This window comes from Brienomyrus brachyistius, chromosome 8 (assembly GCF_023856365.1).
Source record: "Brienomyrus brachyistius isolate T26 chromosome 8, BBRACH_0.4, whole genome shotgun sequence".
In the NCBI taxonomy this organism is placed as follows: Eukaryota; Metazoa; Chordata; class Actinopteri; order Osteoglossiformes; family Mormyridae; genus Brienomyrus; species Brienomyrus brachyistius.
Genome location: NC_064540.1, coordinates 20000998 through 20020692, shown reverse-complemented (window position 1 = coordinate 20020692; position 19695 = coordinate 20000998). Strand labels below are relative to the sequence as shown.

Genomic DNA, 19695 nt, shown 5'->3' with positions numbered 1-19695 from the left:
CTAAATAAGATAATTATCGTGAAATACTTTTTTCGGCTTCAGTAATATGTGTATGATATAACTAAAACTACTCCTTGGATATAAGATTTTTGGACCAAGAAGACCACATGGACAATAGATAGTGCTATCATTTCGATGTTTTGTCACAGAGACAATCTAATAGTTCTGTATCTGATTTATACATGACACCCTAAGAGGTACATATGTAAAAATTTAGTGATTTGGTGTATTTGAAGAAAAGGTTATTTTAGCTCATTATATGCTTACAATGTGGATTATGTTTGTGCTTCGGCATCATGGGAAAAATCACAATGACATTGCCTCTTGCTTCTAAAATCACCAAGGCCGTCGGCCCACAAAAAAACAAGCGGTTCAGTAACTTAATGAAATTTACATAATTGGCTCTGCCTCAATGTTTCTGGAAGTTAATATAAAAACCAAGACGTCTGTCTTGCTCCTTAACTGTAAAAACCCAACGATTTCAGTTAACCCAAAATCTGGATTTGGCAGAAAACGTCATTGAATGTGCAACGTCGTTTTGTTTGACGTTGAAAAAATGACCGACATTCAGTGAGGAAACCCTACAAATTAAAACGCCACACTCTCCATTTTATTTTTAACAAATATCTTTATTGACCTTTATGGACATCAGTTTACTCCTTTTTTGGTGGGCTGGATTTTCAAACCGGAAGCCAATGGCTGTTTTATTTCAGGGTTACATAAAGCAGAATTTGAGATCGGATCCCCCCAAACTGTCCATGTTGTTGATGTCTTTAAGCATATTTTACGTGTTCAGCAATATCAAAAAGTGTAATTAAACTGAATGTTCACTGAAGCCTTTGGCTCCAGCCCGACAGTAGCCTCTTAGCTTCGATGCTAAAATCTTGCTGTTGGGTCATACCCTACTTCCATGTAATCACCAGTGATTCATTCATGTCATAAATAAAGTCTTGAGGAAAAATTGGCCTTAGGAACTTCAGGATCCAAAGTTCTGTCCTTATTCGTGGTTCTCCTTCCCTCAGCTATCTCTTCCATCTCGTCTCTCTTGTCCTTCAGGCTAACATGGGTCTAGCTCCCACTTCCTTCTGACTCCTCACAGTAGAGCCCCGGAGAGGAGGAGCCGGACTCCCCATCGCTGTGGCCCTGGTCTCCCAGATGGAGGGCCCTGCAGACGGGGTCCTTGCAGGTGGCCTCCCCGGGCGGCAGCTGGCTAACCAGCGCCTGCAGGTGCTTGATGTAGCGGATGGCGGCACGCAGCGTCTCCACCTTACTGAGCCGCTTGTCGCCAGCCGCCGCGGGCAGGTGATCACGCAGCTTGGCGTAGCCCTGGTTGACACACTTGACCCGCTGGCGCTCGCGTTCGTTGCGCTTCTGGATGAAGGCGGGCTCAAAGGGACACTCATAAAGCCCCAAGTGTCCACGAAAAGCAGGGAGGTAGGGAAAGAAGGGTGAGGCACCCCGGTAGGGGCCCTCATAGAAGCCTGTATCCACACTGGTAGGGTACAGCAGCAGGGGCATGGTTTGGGGAAAGGAGTCGCTAGAGAGGAGGTGTCGATGCTCTGGGTGGCCACTAGAGGGCAGCATTCCATAATGCAACCCACTCCGGCTCAATAGATTGGGCTGCCGCTCCACTAGTGTGTGGGAGAAGCTGTTGCTCATAACGACCCCCGAATGTAGATTCGTATTGCCAGACAGAGCAATTTGTAAATCAGTTCTCATTTGCAATTACAGCCTTGGTAGTGAGATCAAGCATTAAATGAAAACAAACCAGGAAAACATTCTGCTAGCATTTGTGGTCCTACGCACTGTGACACCATTAGCAGATGTTTGTCCTACTATGGAAATTTTAAGATCGATTATAACAGACCATTACATCTTTCTGTTCGAAGAACATGCAACTATCGGGTCTGAGAAGTAGATCCTCCCAGCCTGCTTCTTCACATTCGCTCCAGGATGTGTGCTGTGGCCATCAGCCAGAATCAGCAGACGCAGGAGACTCAAAGATCATCTTTGTCAGGTCGTCCCGATGCTGTGGAGGAGGAGGGGTACAATCAAAAGAAAACAGGAGATTAGTGCTCTGTACAAAACAAGCTGCTTTCAAAGATAGGCTTAAGATAATAATAATATGGCAGGGTTCAGGGTGGGGCATCAGTGCGACAAGGTCCAGGGTGGGGCATCAATGCGACAGGGTTCAGGGTGGGGCATCAATGCGACAGGGTTTTGGGTGGGGCATCAATGCGACAGGGTTTTGGGTGTGGCATCAATGCGACAGGGTTTAGGGTGTGGCAACAATGCGACAGGGTTCAGGGTGGGGCATCAATGCGACAGGGTTTTGGGTGGGGCATCAATGTGACAGGGTTTTGGGTGTGGCATCAATGCGACAGGGTTTAGGGTGTGGCAACAATGCGACAGGGTTCAGAGTGGGGCATCGATGCAACAGGGTTCAGAGTGGGGCATCGATGCAACAGGTTTTAGGGTGTGGCAACAATGCGAAAGGGTTCAGAGTGGGGCATCAATGCGACAGGGTTCAGGGTGGGGCATCAATGCGACAGGGTTCAGGGTGGGGCATCAATGCGACTGGGTTTAGGGTGGGGCATCAATGCAACAGGGTTCAGAGTGGGGCATGAATGTGACAGGGTTCAGGGTGGGGCATCAATGGGACAGGGTTTAGGGTGTGGCAACAATGTGACAGAGTTCAGGGTGGGGCATCAATGCGACAGGGTCCAGGGTGGGGCATCAATGCGACAGGGTCCAGGGTGGGGCATCAATGCGACAGGGTTCAAGGTGGGGCATAAATGCTACAGGGTTCAGAGTGGGGCATCAATGCTAACGTTCAATGTCAAAGTGCAGCTTTTGAAGCTTGACTCAATAACCTCATCGTAGTGAACTGTTTAGCATCGATTAAAACAACATTGTGCTAAATAGCTGATATGAATCAGCTATTCAACCCTCAGCTGTAAACATGTTGTCAATCTGTTGGTAGAACATACTTAAGCCTTTCTCAGTAGAGTGATGTATTTAAAAGCTTCTGGTGTGACATGATAGTTCAGTAGGTAGCTGTATTGCCACACTCCTCCATGGACGTGGCTCAAATCCCACCTCTGCTCTGTGTGTATGGAGATTTGCATGTTTCCCATGTGCCAAAAATGTGCTAAACCCATCTTTAAATTATCTGTACACTCTGGGTCAGTGTTTCCCAGCCTGGTCCTCACGGACCCCCAGACAGCCCATGGGAAGCTGGGAGGGACTAAAAATGTGGACTGTCTGGGGGGTCCCTGAGGATCAGGATGAGTGACCCTGACAAGGATATGTCATGGAGAATGGATGGAGGTGTACACTTTTCTCTCAGTACCAAGCTTGTCAGCCATTTTTTAAGAAGGTGGGTGGACCTCCAGGACCAGCAACTCGCAAGGAGTGAAGAATCAGACTTCACAGCCCTGCTGGATCTGCCACCACTCATCAGCGTGCTTCGGAGCGCTACCTGAAAGGCAGGTGGGAGATCAGAGCGGAATTCCCCGTCTCTCTAGATGGGTATCCGGTATCCCAAAGCGAGTGCGGAGTCGCCGCCAAAAGCTATTTCAACGTTCAAAAGGCAGAGTGACGCGATTCCCAGCTGTCCATCACCCCAGCGTGCTCCGGCATTCCTGATGGAGATCCTAACAGGAACCGCCTCCTAGCTTGCGGAGTGAAACACCGCAGCTGCAAGAACTGAAAGACTGTGAGAAAGTTTGCAGGAGGATTGGAAAAATGCTGGAGGTCCAACCAGGAATAGGTTTGGAGTTAAGCAGGACTGCATGAGAGGAACTCAGGTGGGAACAGAAAATCCCACTTATAAAATGTGTTTGTAGCCACAGTAAAAGCTACGGCACTTTCAACAGTGATGTGTGATAGAAATAACTTTGAAAATGCTTATATTTTTCATATATTTTTAAATACTGTCATTATATGGTAATGTCTGAACACATGGTAACCCCACCCACTATGCATTTCAAAGCTTTATTCCTCCCATGGCTAGACTGACTGCTGTGGTGTACTAGTTATCAGTTATACCTTTTCAGTTATATGGTTTCAGTTGGGTGGTTTCAGTTATATGGTTTCAGTTGGGTGGTTTCAGTTATATGGTTTTAATTGGATAGGTTCAGTTATAAGGTTTCAGTTATAAAGTTTCAGTTATATGGTTTTAATTGAATAGGTTCAGTTATATGGTTTCAGTTATATGGTTTCAGTTATACGGTTTCAGTTGAATGTCTCTGTGGTTGATGTGAGGCCAACATTGTTACCTCAATCCCCTATTTCTCTGATGACTTTGAGTGATAACCGTATGTCTGGTCCCAGTGACACCTGCTCCTATATTCTCCTGCATCCAGGAGGAGCAGAGCAGCACAATAATTCTGATGCTCTTGTGGCAGAAATACAAGAAGGTGAAGCTGAGACTTAGCAGCTTGTAAAGTTAGAGAGTTTGTAGGCAGAGCAGACTGAGCGTGAGCGGAAACGCAGGACATGGGGTTCTTAGCAAGCCCCCCCAGGTCCGGTGGAGCCCTTTGGCTTTTTTCACTGCTCTCCCCCAGTCACGTTGCCGCTTGCCTGTCCAGCTTTCTAATGTTTTCATACTCGCATAAATTTCTTATCATAACCAGACGGCATCCAAAGTAATAATCTATTTTATCAAAAACACGCATACATCCATCCATCCATTTTCCAAACCATTTATCCTACTGGGTCGCGGGGGGTCTGGAGCCTATACCGGAAGCAATGGGCACGAGGCAGGGAACAACCCAGGATGGGGGGCCAGCCCATCGCAGGGCACACTCACACACCATTCACTCACACATGCACACCTACAGGCAATTTAGCAACTCCAATTAGCCTCTGCATGTTTTTGGACTGTGGGGGGAAACCGGAGTACCCGGAGGAACCCCCATGACCACATGGGGAGAACATGCAAACTCCGCATACATGTAACCCATGTTACATTTGATGTGAAGCTGAGATGACGTTGGATTTTAAGATGTGGGTTCTGAACCCATGAAGCAATCGTCACCTAGTTTTACTAGTTTTATATACACCAGATATACATCACCCCACCCTCTGGGGGCAAATTTGGTGCCCCCCAATGCCATACTCCTTTGAGCGCCACTCCACGTGTGTGTGTGTGAATTTGTGTGATTGAACAGTTCCTTTAGGCTCTCGCTGCGTTGATGATGCACCGTTTAACTCTGATACTGCTTACTCTCATTACTGGTCATTCCTGGGAAGCTCAGTCTAGCTGCACTTCCGCCTGGCTGACTCCTTGACAGCCGTATGTTTGTAATGTGCTTTCGGCCTGACTTGTATGTCACTTTGGACAAATAAAGCATCTGCTAAGTAAGCAAATAAAGCAAAATATAAGTAATAGTTACATCAGAAACGGAGATGAGAAACCCACTTAATGTCTATGCAGGTGAGTTATTCCATGATGAAGCGGTCAGTGTGGTGGCCCCTGTGACTGGCTGTGCCCCCCCCCCCCCCGCGCCCCCCCCCGAGTTCAGCCCTTACCTGCAAAGCTGACGATATGCTTGGCTGTGAGTCCGGCTCAGACAGATGCCTTCCGAATTGGCAGGCTGCTCCCTTGCTGTGCTCCTCTTACTCCTTCCATCGAGTGCACGCAGACTGCTGGGAGGTGAGGTCGACTCAGTTCTTTACCTGCCCCACCTCACCATATTCCGCCCAAAAAGGAGGTGGGGCTTGTGCTGTACCTCGTTGGGGGGGGGGGGATTGTAGCCCTGGGGCCCCTCTAGCTTCGCAATCAATGAAGCACAATTAACACTTTAAAGTAGTGATATGTTAACCAGAAAGCCACAAAGAAAAAGAGCATTAACCTCTATGAATAACTGTCATATGCAAGCTGACAGGTATAGTACCTCCTAGGATCTTAGGTAATTCTTTTAACAAAATGGATAATGGCTGTCAGTGTTTCTCTGATTTTACAAAAGAGACATTACATGATTATTGCACTTAAAAAACGAAACATAACCCCAGGTATCATTGACCATCTGAAAGAATTGTGAGATTCCTTAAAGGCCTAATTCATAAGGAGTCAGGTGTTACGTGTACAGTGTGCAGCTTTACGTTAAATTAGTATTTCACAATCCGGTCCTCGGGAACCCACAGACAGTCCACGTCTTTGCTCACTCCCTCCTTCCTTACTGGAGACAGGAAGGAGCAAAAAGGCAGACTGTCTGGCAGGGAGCTCGGAGGGAGCAAAAACGTGGACCAGCTGTGGGTCCCGGAGGACCGGACTGGGAAACACCGTGTTAGATAAATATTCTTCCCTCAGAGGATGAGGATCCCGTACTAGATTGGTATAGTAGTGACACTACAGTTAGCAAAGCTGAGTCAGATCCATGCGGTTCCTGCTGCCTGCAGGAATCCCTAAGTACAGAGGAAAAAACTGAAGGTCAACAATAGAGCAATTACAGTTGATTAATTACATGATTAATTGGCCACAGCATGCAGACATGGATGCCCTCGAGTCAAGTGTGGGAGAAGAATCACACACATTTCACAACCAGTATAAACCGGCTCTTAGAAAAGAAGCAGCGAGTGGTGATGGAGAGAGAACAACACCAGTAAACCAGTACACGAGAGTTCAACAGCGATTTTGGTTCTGATGGAGCAAATAATTTTATTTTTCTCAGAATTATAAACCCATCTAACCCAGGGCTTGGTGGGGGGAGGGGAAGATTGAGGGAGGGAAACTATGCCTGAGATCCTGAGATCAACTCATGAGAAGTTGGAAAGGAGATAAAAGTACCTTAAGGGCCTTTTTAACCTCGTCCCTGGATTTAGAAGTGTTGGTTTAACAGGGATTTCAGTCTGATGGTTTGACTGAGCACATTCTTTTCATGTAGAAGACCAAGGCACCTTCGTGACATCGGTGAAACTGAAACGCTCGGGTAATGCTTCACCTTTAGACTGGGACTCTTCAAAATTTTCCATCAAATATAGAGAACATCAATAATTGATTAATCCGCATGATGCCAATAAAACGCTAGCTGCCTCACAATCACATGTCCAGATAGGCTATTCAAACTGGCTGTATAGCGGATGACATTTATTGCAATCGTCTAGTTCAGACTCACAAATCCGCCGTTAAACTACCTCCTTGAAGTTATATTTGTGCTGCTTTCGGGTTAATCCCCCATTTCCAACGCTAATTAAACAGTCTGGCTCTTTGCACCCCTTCCCCAGATCCGTGACCGGCAATTAGCTGCGGTACAGTAAACTGAAATTTAGTCTGGCTAACAATGCGACGCAAGCTACGGCACGTTCGCCCGCTTTGAACTCGGATGTACTGAGGACGCTGCCACCGCACTGGGGAGGGGGGTAGGTGCTGCACCGACAGCTCCGATCCGGATCGGGTTGCAGCCGCAGTCACAGCCGTCTTCAGCGCACATCAAACGCGCAAAGCGGCTTTTGAAGCCTCAGTCGTCACCCCGTGTCACTGCGAGCAGCTTTCCGAAGTAAATGAACGTGTTGAATCTTCCTGACATAAATGTTCCAAATGAGAATCGTTATTCGTAATTTGAAGACTTTCTTACAGTATTTTCGGATGCCATTATTAAGTCTCTTTGTATGTCTGTCCTTATAGGTTATGCATTGAGGAGCTGACCAATGGGAAGACCAAAATGTATTATATATGAATGAATGAATGAATGAATGAATGAATACATGTATTGTCATTGTACAAGGTATAACGAATTTGGGAGACTGTCCTTGTCGATGCCAGAAAAGATAGAAATACAGAAAAAAACTAGATATAGAATATAAAGTAAACAATATAAACAGAAAATAGAACGTAAATACGTAAATAGAATATAACATGAATATAAAAGGAGAGTAAAGAGTAAAAATGTAAACAGTGTAAAAAGAAACAGAAAAAAATGACAAAAGCTAGACGTTTAAATAAAACAAATTTTATGGATATTCCTTTCTTTGCGATTCACTTTCACAATAAATATAAAAATATTGCACATTCCAGCAGTTTAACTACGAATCCGCTTTTATGTAGTGACGGGTAAAACAAAACACAAATCCCAGGCGAGAAATTTACGCGTATTATGAACTTAAGCAAATTAGTATAACCAGCATTAGATACTGGCAACACAGTGAAAGATCAAATGCTACTTCAATGCAACCAGCAAGAAAAGCAAACCGATGTGTAAATAAACATCCATAAAATTCCATTATTTAATTCAAATTGTTAAAATTCAAATTGGGTCATTTTCTTTAGCGCTCCTTTGACTCCTGCTGCTTGTGGGGCACAGAAGCCCATTGCATAAGTCACCTGACTAGGTTGTCTTCAGCTATAGGATTCGGCTCAGACTTTTGCCTACATTTGTATTCCTTTTTTGAATAGAAATCAGCATTGATCAGGGCACAGGGGCACAGTGTGTATTTTCATGTTGGGAATCAAGCGGACTGATAGGGAAATAGGAACTTTAGATACAAAATATACATCAAAAAGGCTCAGAATGAGCACAAACAAAGTGATTTTGCGGATTTAATAGTTGTACTTACTCCTTCAACAAGATAAAACTTTATTGAAATTCCACTGCATACAAGGTATGTAAGTTTACTCATTTAGTACGTTTACTTATTTACTGATTTTACTTATTTGCCGATTTTACTCATTAGTCTGATGCTGTTACCCAAACTGACGGACAGTAGAAGGAAGGGTTGCTGCTTCATGTGCTCCATGTAAACACAAACAAACATATAAAGTGCAAAACAAGACAGCGTAAAAAGGCAGAACAGTGCAGACAAATAAACAGCGCAAAACGAAACTGGGGGTGATGGAGAAGAAAACACGCAGTAAACACAGAGCACCACGGCAACGCTGGCCACCTCGTGCACAACAGACGCCCATAACCCAGCCACAGCCCCCCCCGCACACACACAAAGCTGCCAGCTGTGTTGCGAAGAACCTCGCAGGGCGATGGTACAGACTCTGTCATCGGCGTTCGGATGCAAAAGTGCCAAACCATCAACTAAAGGAAGGAAAAAATAAAATAAAATACGAATCTGCCAGAAATCTCTAGCCTGAAGCAGCTCACTTATCTTTCAACCTGAAGTGCTTTGAGTAAAGAAGAAAGATGAAGGATCCCCCCGCCCCCCCCCCCCAATGCTCCCACCCAGCGATGAAATCCTGAGAGGAAGTGAATGAGGTCAGGATGGCCTGGGGGCTGATGTCAGGCATCCTCTGTGGCCGAGGAGAGAGAGGAACTCGCTGACAGGATCTGCATAACATACATATCTATCCACACACACACGTTTATATTCACATCTTTGTGGGGACCGTCCACTCATTTCTCGAGGAAAAACTCTAGTCCCAACTATGACGACCTTATCCCCTACCCAGCCCTAACCTTAATCATAAATAACCAAACAAAATACACTTTTGGCACTTTTAGTTTTTGATTGCAGTCACAGATTTTAATAAAATTCAATTTCCCCTTGGATTGACCAAAAAGATGTCAAAATAGCAGGTTTTTATCACATTATGGGGACATTTGGTCCCCACGATGTAATAAATATGTAACTGATGCAAACACACACAGCGGGTACACACACAGCGGGTACACATGGACGCACATTGCAAACATAAGCTTCACAAAAATAACGACATGTGACACTGATTTCCTCTGTCACACCCCTTATTCGGGAGGGCTATGTGCTTAGTGTTTTGCTGGACAGTTGCTGATTTCAGATTTCTGATCTGTATGATGTGGGCAGTGGTAGCTTAATGATTAGGGAAGCACACTCGTAATTGAAAGATTGCAAGTTTGAATCCCCAACCAGTAGGGCACCACTGACGTACCCTGAGCAAGGTACAGTACTGCCCCCCGGGTGCTGAATTAGCTGCCTCCTGTTATGTCACATTGTCACATATGCGTTAAATGCAGAGGACACATTTATTTGTGGTGTGTCATTTTAAACTGAATTTGAGAAAGCACTTCTTTACACAGCGTGTAGAGTATGGAATAATCTTCCTGCTAGTGTAGCGCAAGCTAAAACCCTGGGTTCCTTTAAATCAGAGCTAGATAAGATTCTAACAGCTCTGAGCTATTAGTTAAGTTCTCCCCAAACGAGCTTGATGGGCTGAATGGCCTCCTCTCGTTTGTAAATTTATTATGTTCTTATGTTGATCTCAAAATTCTGTAGGGATACAACAACCTCAGACCCGAAACAGGCACTTCTTGACCAGACCATTGTTTTTTGTTCTCAGATGACATCTCACATGACCGGTTGCCTCTCATTGAACGAGGCAGACCCATGTGACCCTTCCACATTGCTGCAGGTCAGACCCCACGCATCGCAGGTAGGCGCGCTGCATTCGCCCAGTGTGTTTCTGCCGCTGTCAGACGATGAGGGGCTGCTGACGACAGCTCATCTGTGTAAACGGTGTCCCCCTGCGGGTGTCTGGACTGGAGGCCGGTGCTTACACCTTTCATGTTCAGTCACACTCTTTCATGCTCAGATACATGCATATCCATAGACATACATGTGTATTTATATATAAACTCCCTTCGGGGGTTTTAATGGCTTTTTGATGAGAATGGGTGCCTGTGAGTACCAGGCCCACACATGGGTGGATTAAGGCTTAGGCTTGGGCCCAATGAACCTGGACCCAGGGTCCGTGGACATTGTTGGGGGGGGGGGGGGGGGGTAAGGAAGGTCCCCCAGTCCAAGGCAATGTCTAGATTATGTCGTCCTGTAGCTATCACAGTGCTAGTCTTAGATACCACGCCGATTTTGGCCAACTGTTTTTTGGGGCCAAAGGCTTCTTCAGTTATGTAAAGGAATTTCTTAATTAGCCCATGAGCCCATACCAGGAAATAAATTTCGTGGGGATGTGACCCCCCCCCCCCAGTCAATTCCAGTGATTGGAGTCCTACAGCAAATTTTGAGGGGGGGCGGAGCTCAAACTCATCGTGTTAGTTCCTGGCTACATCCCTGATTGATAACAAATTAATTTTAGATGAGTTCAAACATAATATCCTTCAGGTAAATTAGCAAATTTAATTTTGCAACTTAATTTCTATTTTTCTTTATTGTTTCAGAAAACACACTGACCATGGCCTGCATGAAATGTACCAGGTACATAGTCAACTTTCATGTAATCACCAGTTTGAAATAATGGTTTCTGCTATGCCCATTCCCTCCAGTAGGTGGCAACCAAGGTATTGCAGCCCTGGTATTGCATGATTGATTTTGAAATTGTAAATTTTGAAATTTTGAAATGTATTGGCAGCATCACAAACACTTAAACCACAAACCAAGCACAATAGACTAAAGCGTTAGATTACGCAACGAGCCACTAGATGGTGTCAAAAAACAACAAATAGCTGATGCTGAGCTTGAGTCAGGTTAATCTTTCGTTGGTCAGATGATAATCCTGTCCAGTTTGTTCAAACACATAGTTCTTATTTTTACTGTCTGACCTTCTGACAGCTGGATTCTAATTAATCAAACAGGCTTTAGGGGTTAATTTTCAGTAAATACTGTGAATTATTTGTGCTCGCTTCGTGCCATAGCGTCTGTCCCTGAAAGGCCGTGCCTGTACATCTTACCTTCAGTAGAATAACATGCAATTACATTAGACCATAATAACATAATTTTAAAAATGGAAACATGTTCTTATAGACTGAATTGCTACTCTTCAGCTTATACGCAAAAACAAACAAGAAAATACAAGTTACGAAACAGAAGAACTAGAAATACAAAGGAAACACTAGGAAAACAAAATCTACAAAATACAAAAACTAAGAACAGTAAACGGTAAAATACAGCAATTCTGAAACTTAATTCAGAGCCGGTTCTAAGTAAGGGTTATATCTCTGTTTATGTTATCGTGTTCTATGTTGGGGGTGCAAGTACACAAAACAGTTTAAGGTCCTTGAGGAGACGCGAGTAAACATCAGCTACAGTATATACGCAATTTTCGGTTCATCCCCAATCTGCTTTCACATTTGTCCATTAGTGAAAGAACTTCTGAGATGGGAGGCAGCCACTCATCAATGATTTACATCAATTTGCACAACGGCAGATTAATTCTGAAGGCAAGCAAGGCAGAATTTATACACGTGATACATTCTACATGACCTTTTGTGTGTATGCACCATCCTCTCTGTCTCGTTTTCTGCTTCACAAATGTGCAATTCCTTACTGTTGCAGATGGCAGAGTTTAACGGTTGCTCCAGAACCAACCCAAAACCCAGCATACATGGGCTCATGGAAGGTGGTTTGGTACCTATGGAGCAGAGTCATGGTGTCGGAAACGCTGTAGAAGGACAGAGTCCCGGCCTTGTGATCCAGGTACACTCCCACCCGGGGGCTGTAAGGTACCCTGATATCAATGCGCTTCATATTGTAGCAGGCAGAGTAAACCCCGTTGATGCAGTCTAAGCTCCAGGACTGATCGTTGGCCCCGAAGGAAGCACGGGATGTGGTCCCCTTTCTGCTAATGCCTCTGTACGTGACCGCCACCTCTGCCTTGGTCCCCTCCAGTTCAGCTTCCCAGTAAAAACGGCCACCGGACAGGACCTCCCGGCACAGGACCTGGCTCTTAGAGACGAACCTCTCTGGGAAGATAGCATAGTACTGTCTGTCCCCCCGTGTGACCTCCTGCCCGTCTGCAGACAGGGTTAGCTCATGGTTGGCCGTATTTTGGTCAAAAGTCAGGTGGCAGGCATCTGAGGGTAGACATCAGAAGTTGACGGTGTGAGCACCTTTCTGTCCATGAGTTTTCCTACAACAGTGTTCAGGAAAAGCACAGAAAATTATCGAAAGAGTGTGTCTTGTGTAGCATACTTACATTTTAAGAATTCTGGTCTGGAGCTCGGTTCTCGATCAGACTGTTCTGGAATAGACGGTCGCTCTGGAGCAGCACTGGACCCATGAGTAGAACTGGGATCATTTGCTGTATAGAAAGTCAATGTATATAAGTAAGATAGATGGGACCAGGGTTCACCAGATAATGGTTTAAAGAAACACACGACTGTGTTTTGGTCAAAAGGTGGATCACCAGCTTCCTGACAGACACGAAGCAGCAAGTAAGGTTTCACTTCTGAAACACGGTCCCTCGGTATTGGTGCCCCTCAAGGATGTGTCCTCTCCCCACTGCTCTTCTCCCTCTACACCAATGACTGCACCTCCAGGAACTCAGCTGTAAAATTCCTGAAGTTTGCAGACGACACCATCACTGGGCTCATTCAGGATGGTGATGAGTCTGCATACCGGCAGGAAGTGGAGCGGCTGGTACTCTGGTGCAGTCAGCACAACCTGGAGCTGAACACGCACAAGACTGTAGAGATGACAGTGGACTTCAGGAGACGTCCGTCATCACTGCTCCCCCTCACCATATCAGACAGCCCGCTGTCTACTGTGGAGATCTTCAAGTTCCTGGGTACCACCATCTCCCAGAACCTGAAGTGGGAGACCAACATCTCCTCCATCCTCAAAAAGGCCCAGCAGAGGATGTACTTCCTGAGACAACTGAGGAAGTACAGTCTTCCACAGGAGCTGCTGATCCAGTTCTACACTGCAGTCACTGAGTCTGTCCTCTGCTCCTCCATCACAGTCTGGTATGGAGCAGCCACCAAACAGGACAGGAAGAGACTGCAGCGGACCGGAGGGACAGCAGAAAGATCATCGGTGCCCCACTGCCCTCCATCCAGGACTGTCTCTCTCTCAATATCCAGGAAAATGGCAGGAGAATCATCACAGATCCCACACACCCTGGACACAGACTTTCTGAGCTGCTGCCCTCTGGCAGACGATATAGAAGCCTGCAGCCCAGGACAGGAACAGCTTCTCTCCCCTCACCATCTCCCTCCTAAACAGCTGATCTGTCACACTGCTAAACACCTACAGCACTGCAACTGCACTCTATGGACAGTCTGTGGAATATATTTCTGTAATCTTTGTTCTAGATCTTTTTTTCTGTATATAAGATTTACATTGCTTATTATATTGCATAGTTCATTTATATATTTTATGTGTATATGTGTGTGTATATATCCACAAATATATTTATATTTATAAATAGTATAAACATATTATATGTACAAATAACACATATATTTTTACATTTACCTTTATATTTATAAATAGAAATCCATATTACACATTCATATTGTAGATAAAATGTCACGATCGAGGCTAGCAGAACGGTGATCGTGCGGGCAGGCGTGCAAAAGACTAGGCAGGCAAGCAGAATACTGGGTAAACTAGGGGTTTATTGGTGAGTACCAACACGGAGACCATGGGGAAGCACGTCTAATCACAACGACGGACAGGGGAAACGGGTCAGACCAGGACTTAAATACAACAAGACGAAGCATGGAAATCAGACAACGCTGGAGACAATCAGGGAAGCACACGTGGGTAATCAGGGGGCGTGGCACACACGAGGAGCCGACGAGCCGGGTCATGACATTATACATTACTGTATATTAAATTGCTCAGTATATTGTTCATTCTGACTTTAAATATCGTTGTTGTTTTTATACTGTTGTGCTTGAGAGACGCCATCGACCGGAATCGGAGCGGAATGTTCGCTCACATACTTGGCCAATAAACACGATTCTGATTCTGATGACTGTAATACATAACAATTAAGCCCTTATGTTATGTTATGTGTTATGGAACCTGCTTATTTGTATGAGAAATATCAAGATTTGCAAAATAACCTAAATGAAAAGTCTAGGCTAAAACAAAAATGACAAGGTTTTCAGACGAACCTGTGTTTGAGATTCTCATCACCTCTGCATCACACATATCCCCTATCTGCCACTTCAGGTTGGACAGAGCTGCCTTCATCATCTCAAGGGGAAGCTGCAGGTCTACAACCAGGTTTGGGGGATCGTCAGGTTCTGCTGGGAGGCTCGGTAAAGGCCACCTCTGCTGTACATGGGAGAGAGGTGAGGGAGGGTTCTGAACATACTACGGTCGACCCTTTTACATCACAGGGGTTAGGGGCACAGAACCCCCGCGATCTGGAACAAAAACGCCACATTTTTTGGTCCTCTTAGCAAGCGGAGCGAAATGGAGCAAAAAGATACAAGAAACACCAGATACAAAGATCACTGCAAGAGCACTGGAAGAGCACTGCAAGATATCACGTGAGAGACTGCCGTAAACATGCATGGCGTCCTACAAACCTGCACTGCATATATGTTTTATGCATTTACGTTTTGTGTGTCGTCTTTGCAGATTTCACAAAACTCCCAAAAACTTCTATTTAATTACTAATGCCAAGCCCACAACGTATCAAAACCACAATGGAGAAAATCATGATGCAGGTGGGTGGACTGGAGCGATGAGAAGCCACTTTGTCAACAGAAACCACTATCAATCTTCGCCTTTAAGGTGACCTTTGTGGCAGGAATTTGGACCCAAGTTGGTGGAGGCAGATGGAAGTCTAGGGGATGAATTTCCAAACGATGGAACATAGCACAGGGACAAATATGTGCGTACGTCGTAGGCAGCCTATGGAACTGTGCAACATGAACGGAATGGATGAAATTCATTCTGTAATAATCATTGAAATGGGTGCTGTGGGAAAATATACTCATTGGACCATTTTAAAATTTCAAGATGACATAATTACATACATTATATACACAAAAAAGTGTTTTTGTTTTTTAGATTTAACTTTGGGGGGGCACTTTTGAGTGTTACTATCTAAATGCAAATTAAAACCCAGACTAACAGGACTCATTTCTAGTCCTGACCAGCAGACAGTCTGAAAAACATGGATTTTACCTGTAAGATACGGACAGGATTCTTTGTGCGTGAAATCTGCTCCAGCTCAGAGTCCCTTTTCCTCATCTCAGCAATCTCCTGCTCCATTCGCTGAAGCAGCGTTTTGGCTTCATCCACTGCAGCCTTCTCCTGATTTTTGATCTCCTCGATCACCTCAGAGCACCTTCCCTCAATTGTCTGGATCAGCTCAGCAGAGATACTCTTAGCGTTCTCTTCTGCTTCCCATGCAGAGGCCTAGTAGAGACGGATGGGAGGAGGACTGGTCTTACTGGTTATCATAGCCTAGGTTGTTTGCCAATATGCGTTTTACACCATCATCCATTGCCGAAGTATAGTTCAAATACTCAAGAACACAAGAACGGAGGACAGTAAAAACCCCCCAGATTCTTGCCCCATCCCATCCATCCATCCATTTTCCAAACCGCTTATCCTACTGGGTCGCAGGGGGTCTGGAGCCTATCCCAGAAACAATGGGCACGAGGCAGGGAACAACCCAGGATGGGGGGCCAGCCCATCGCAGGGCACACTCACACACCATTCACACTCACATGCACTCCTACGGGCAATTTAGCAACTCCAATTAGCCTCAGCATGTTTTTGGACTGTGGGGGAAACCGGAGTACCCGGAGGAATCCCCACGACGACATGGGGAGAACATGCAAATTCCACACACATGTGACCCAGGCGGAGACTCAAACCCGGGTCCCAGAGGTGTGAGGCAACAGTGCTAACCACTGCACCACTGCACCCCCTTGCCCCATCCCAAATATCAAAAATGCATCGGTTGCATCCTCGCCCCAAGTTTATTCTTGGGAGGCAGGTTAACAAGAATGTTCTTATCAAGAACACAAGTACGATCTTGGTCTCCCTCAGCCACTTCTGCCCCAGTATAGAGGAAGATTTCTTTGACAGACAGATTAAAGGACGCCTTATGGCCTTAGCTGCCCAAAAAGTCAAGCCTCCCACTTCCCTTGTGGTCTATACCCACCCTGAAGGACTCCAAAGTCATCCTGGTCTCCAGCAGCTTTCTCTCCCTCTCCTGGAGCTTCTTCTGGAACCTGTTTCTCTCCATCGCCAGCTGTTCCTGTACACAAAATAATTCCATTTAGTCACATTCCACATCAATACCACATCCCTCCATTCACCCACATCAACACCACATCCCTCCATTCACCTACTTCAACAGCACAGTAAAATCTAACTATTAGAAACTGTTATATGGGCAGCACTGGAACGTATAGAGAGCCTCTGTGGGACTGTATGAGTTCTGTGACAGCGGGTCAGGGACCGATATTCGTACGGTATCAATCATACCTATGACCCCGGGCCACCAATCCTTATGCTGAATCTAACAGGAATCTCATATCTATCACCATGAGAAGCATTTCAAGCTATTGAAAAGATCAGGGGCTAAGCCAAATTTAAATGGGGCTTGCATTTTTTCTGTAAGTTGCATCGGGGCTACAAAACTCGGCGTTACAGCCCCAAGTCATCAAACCTAACAAAGCCCATGTCTATAACCATCACGTCTTAACACAAGCTGAGAATATTACTTAAAAGCACACAAGTACTGTATGCATGTTTATAAATGAGTGAAGTGATTAATGCCCTTGGACAGAAATGTTGGTTTAGTAACTGGAAGAAACTGCAATTTTCTGTAAATAGAAACCTAGAGCTACAGTCCCAGTGTACTGATGGCGGTACAGTTTTAACTGCATCTGGGCCTTACCTGTCTCATCTTCCTCTCAGTGACCACAGAGACTGTCTCATGTGGCTGGTGCAGCTCCGTCACACACTGAGAGCAGATGCTCCTTTGGTCCGTACGACAGTAAACATCCAGCGGTCTATGGTGTAAAGCACAGACCATGTCTTTCTGTATCCCAAACACGTGCACCGACCTCGCCAGGGCTGGGGAGTCCGGGGCCTTCCGTTTCTTCCCAGCAGAACTGCTCAACAGTGTCTCTCTAGTTCGGGACCTTCTTATCTCCTCCACCTTCTTATTCAGAATGACATCTATGGTCAGATTTGGCCGAGGGCTGAAGTTCTTCGAACACCAGGGACAGTTGTAGATGCCAGTAACATCATTCCAATCCCATACGCGCTTAATGCAGTCCATACAGAAACTGTGTCTGCAAGGAATTGTCACTGGGGCTTCCAGTAAATCCAGACAGATCAGGCATTTGAATTGCTCTTGGTCCGTAGTGCAGCTTGATAAGGACATTTTTACTATTTATGTCAAATGGAAACAAAAAAATACAATAAACAGTCTCGTTTCCAAAAACTTCCCGACTCAGTTTTATTTCGTCGACTAGGTGTGTCAATCACTGTCTTCCACCTGAGTTGGATCCGCAGAGGCGTAGCCCTTCGCTTTTTCTGGAATACTTCGGAGAACTTCGAACTTCGTTCGTATGCCGGATCGTATTCGTTCGTAAGTTCTGTGTTAAAAGATAAAACTTGCGTACGACGGAGCGTTAAGGCGCCTTCGGGAGACTGAGCCCGGGTCTGGAAAGTGGCTGATTGAGACACACCTTCAGTTACCAAAAGCATACAAGTCACTTAAGTGGTTTGTGTTCCGGATGTTTAGGTTTCGTTTCAGTACTGTGAAATCAAGTTTCATGTTATTTTTCCCGGATGTCGGATTTTAGACTTCCCGTTACAAAAAATCTTACTGACCTAAACTTAGATCCGTATTACCTTCAAAGACTTGAGTCTGACTGTTAAAATAAGCTACGTTAATACCGGGGCTAAATTTATTTCACACAAGAATTTTGCTTTTTAGCTAGTGTGTCTGTAAGTCTTATAGAGTTGTGTTTCGGAGACACCCGAAACCGCGTTGGCTGTATCGGATGGACCTCTACGTGATTCGTGTTGTTTTGGACTAGCTTTTTGACGTAATTTAAAGGTGAATTAGACTTTGCATCACGTCTTTTAAAATCGTGTAAAACGTAAACATAGTTACACGTCCAGGATGGTGGAAATAGTGTTCTGTACAATCCTGTTGCATATTGATGCCTATGACATGTATGACAAGTATTGAAAATAACGAACACAATAAAAAAATAGTGGAAGTGCCGAAATAATAATTACGGTCATGGACGTAAGTCACGGGGGGGATTGTAACGCACCCAATAATCAAAACCAGCCAATACAACCCCCTGGACGCCTTTGATTGGATGGAGACCTCAACTCCCCCAATGATCAACCCGAAGTTATGTACTTGCTTCTAGTACTAGTGTCAGAGATATGAAGGTCACATGTGAGGTTCAGTGGAGTAGTTTTTCACGGACAGGCATTGAGGTTCAGTGAAGTAGTTCTGCACGGACAGGCATCGAGGTGCAGTGGAGTAGTTTTGCAGACAAGCACTGTGGTGCAATCACAATGCTAAGGCAAAGCTACTACAATGTTCATGGAAGAGACTGATTTCAAAGAGAGCATGTGTTGAATAAACATCCTTATCTATTGGCCCATGATGATTCCCTCAATTTCCAATAAGATTATATCTAAAACATCCCTCCTCCCTTGGGTGTCCGAGTGACAATCCGAACAAAATACACCTTATCAGCCAGGTATCCCAAAACCTTCTTCCACAGAGCCTGTCCCAGGAAGCACAAGGCAGGGACACAATGAAGACTATGCCAGTCCATCAGAGGGCACATATTCACACATCAGGGTAAATTTATAGATTAATGCGTTAGCTATCCTACGTAACAGCCAATAGGGTCAAAATCAGGACTCCACCCCCCCCCATTCAGAAAAAATGTAACAGTTAGTTTAACTTGCACCCTCGAGTCTTTGGTCTGTGGGAGGAAACCCACACGAAGAGAACATGTGGACTCCAAAGGCACACAGCTTGGGGCAGGAATTGAATACAGAGCCCTGGAGGTGAGT

The 19695-nt window shown here is 45.2% G+C and overlaps 2 protein-coding genes across 5 annotated transcripts; both read right to left on the bottom strand.

The window, feature by feature from the left end:
* Positions 1-1059: 1059 nt before the first annotated feature.
* LOC125748095 (achaete-scute homolog 5-like) lies at positions 1060-5633 on the bottom strand. Its single transcript, XM_049023915.1, has 2 exons — positions 5536-5633; positions 1060-2029 (listed from the first exon to the last, which is right to left on the bottom strand). The coding sequence occupies exon 2, from the start codon at positions 1717-1719 to the stop codon at positions 1069-1071; it is 651 nt and encodes a 216-aa protein (XP_048879872.1). The 5' UTR covers positions 1720-2029; positions 5536-5633; the 3' UTR covers positions 1060-1068.
* Positions 5634-11073: 5440 nt separating this feature from the next.
* LOC125747923 (tripartite motif-containing protein 16-like protein) lies at positions 11074-18578 on the bottom strand. Of its 4 annotated transcripts, none has more exons than XM_049023547.1 (6): positions 17537-18575; positions 16796-16891; positions 15808-16041; positions 14784-14943; positions 12857-12961; positions 11074-12734 (listed from the first exon to the last, which is right to left on the bottom strand). In XM_049023547.1, exons 1-6 carry the CDS (start codon positions 18026-18028, stop codon positions 12205-12207), a joined length of 1617 nt encoding a protein of 538 aa, XP_048879504.1. In that variant the 5' UTR covers positions 18029-18575; the 3' UTR covers positions 11074-12204. The 4 variants fall into 4 exon arrangements, with proteins under 4 accessions (XP_048879504.1, XP_048879503.1, XP_048879506.1 ...); XM_049023546.1 differs by having other exon boundaries at positions 14784-14946; positions 17537-18573; XM_049023549.1 differs by lacking the exon at positions 15808-16041 and having other exon boundaries at positions 14784-14946; positions 17537-18578.
* Between the last annotated feature and the right edge of the window lie 1117 nt (positions 18579-19695).

Bases quoted from the DNA above. Each gene is read 5' to 3' on its own strand.
- LOC125747923 (XM_049023546.1), bottom strand. From the start codon at position 18,028: ATGTCCTTATCAAGCTGCACTACGGACCAAGAGCAATTCAAATGCCTG. The intron at 16,892-17,536 runs GTAAGGCCCAGA...TTTTGTGTACAG, and splicing joins CTGAGAGGAAGATGAGACAG to GAACAGCTGGCGATGGAGAG. The intron at 12,735-12,856 runs GTAAGTATGCTA...GTCTACCCTCAG, and splicing joins CAGACCAGAATTCTTAAAAT to ATGCCTGCCACCTGACTTTT.
- LOC125748095 (XM_049023915.1), bottom strand. From the start codon at position 1,719: ATGAGAACTGATTTACAAATTGCTCTGTCTGGCAATACGAATCTACAT.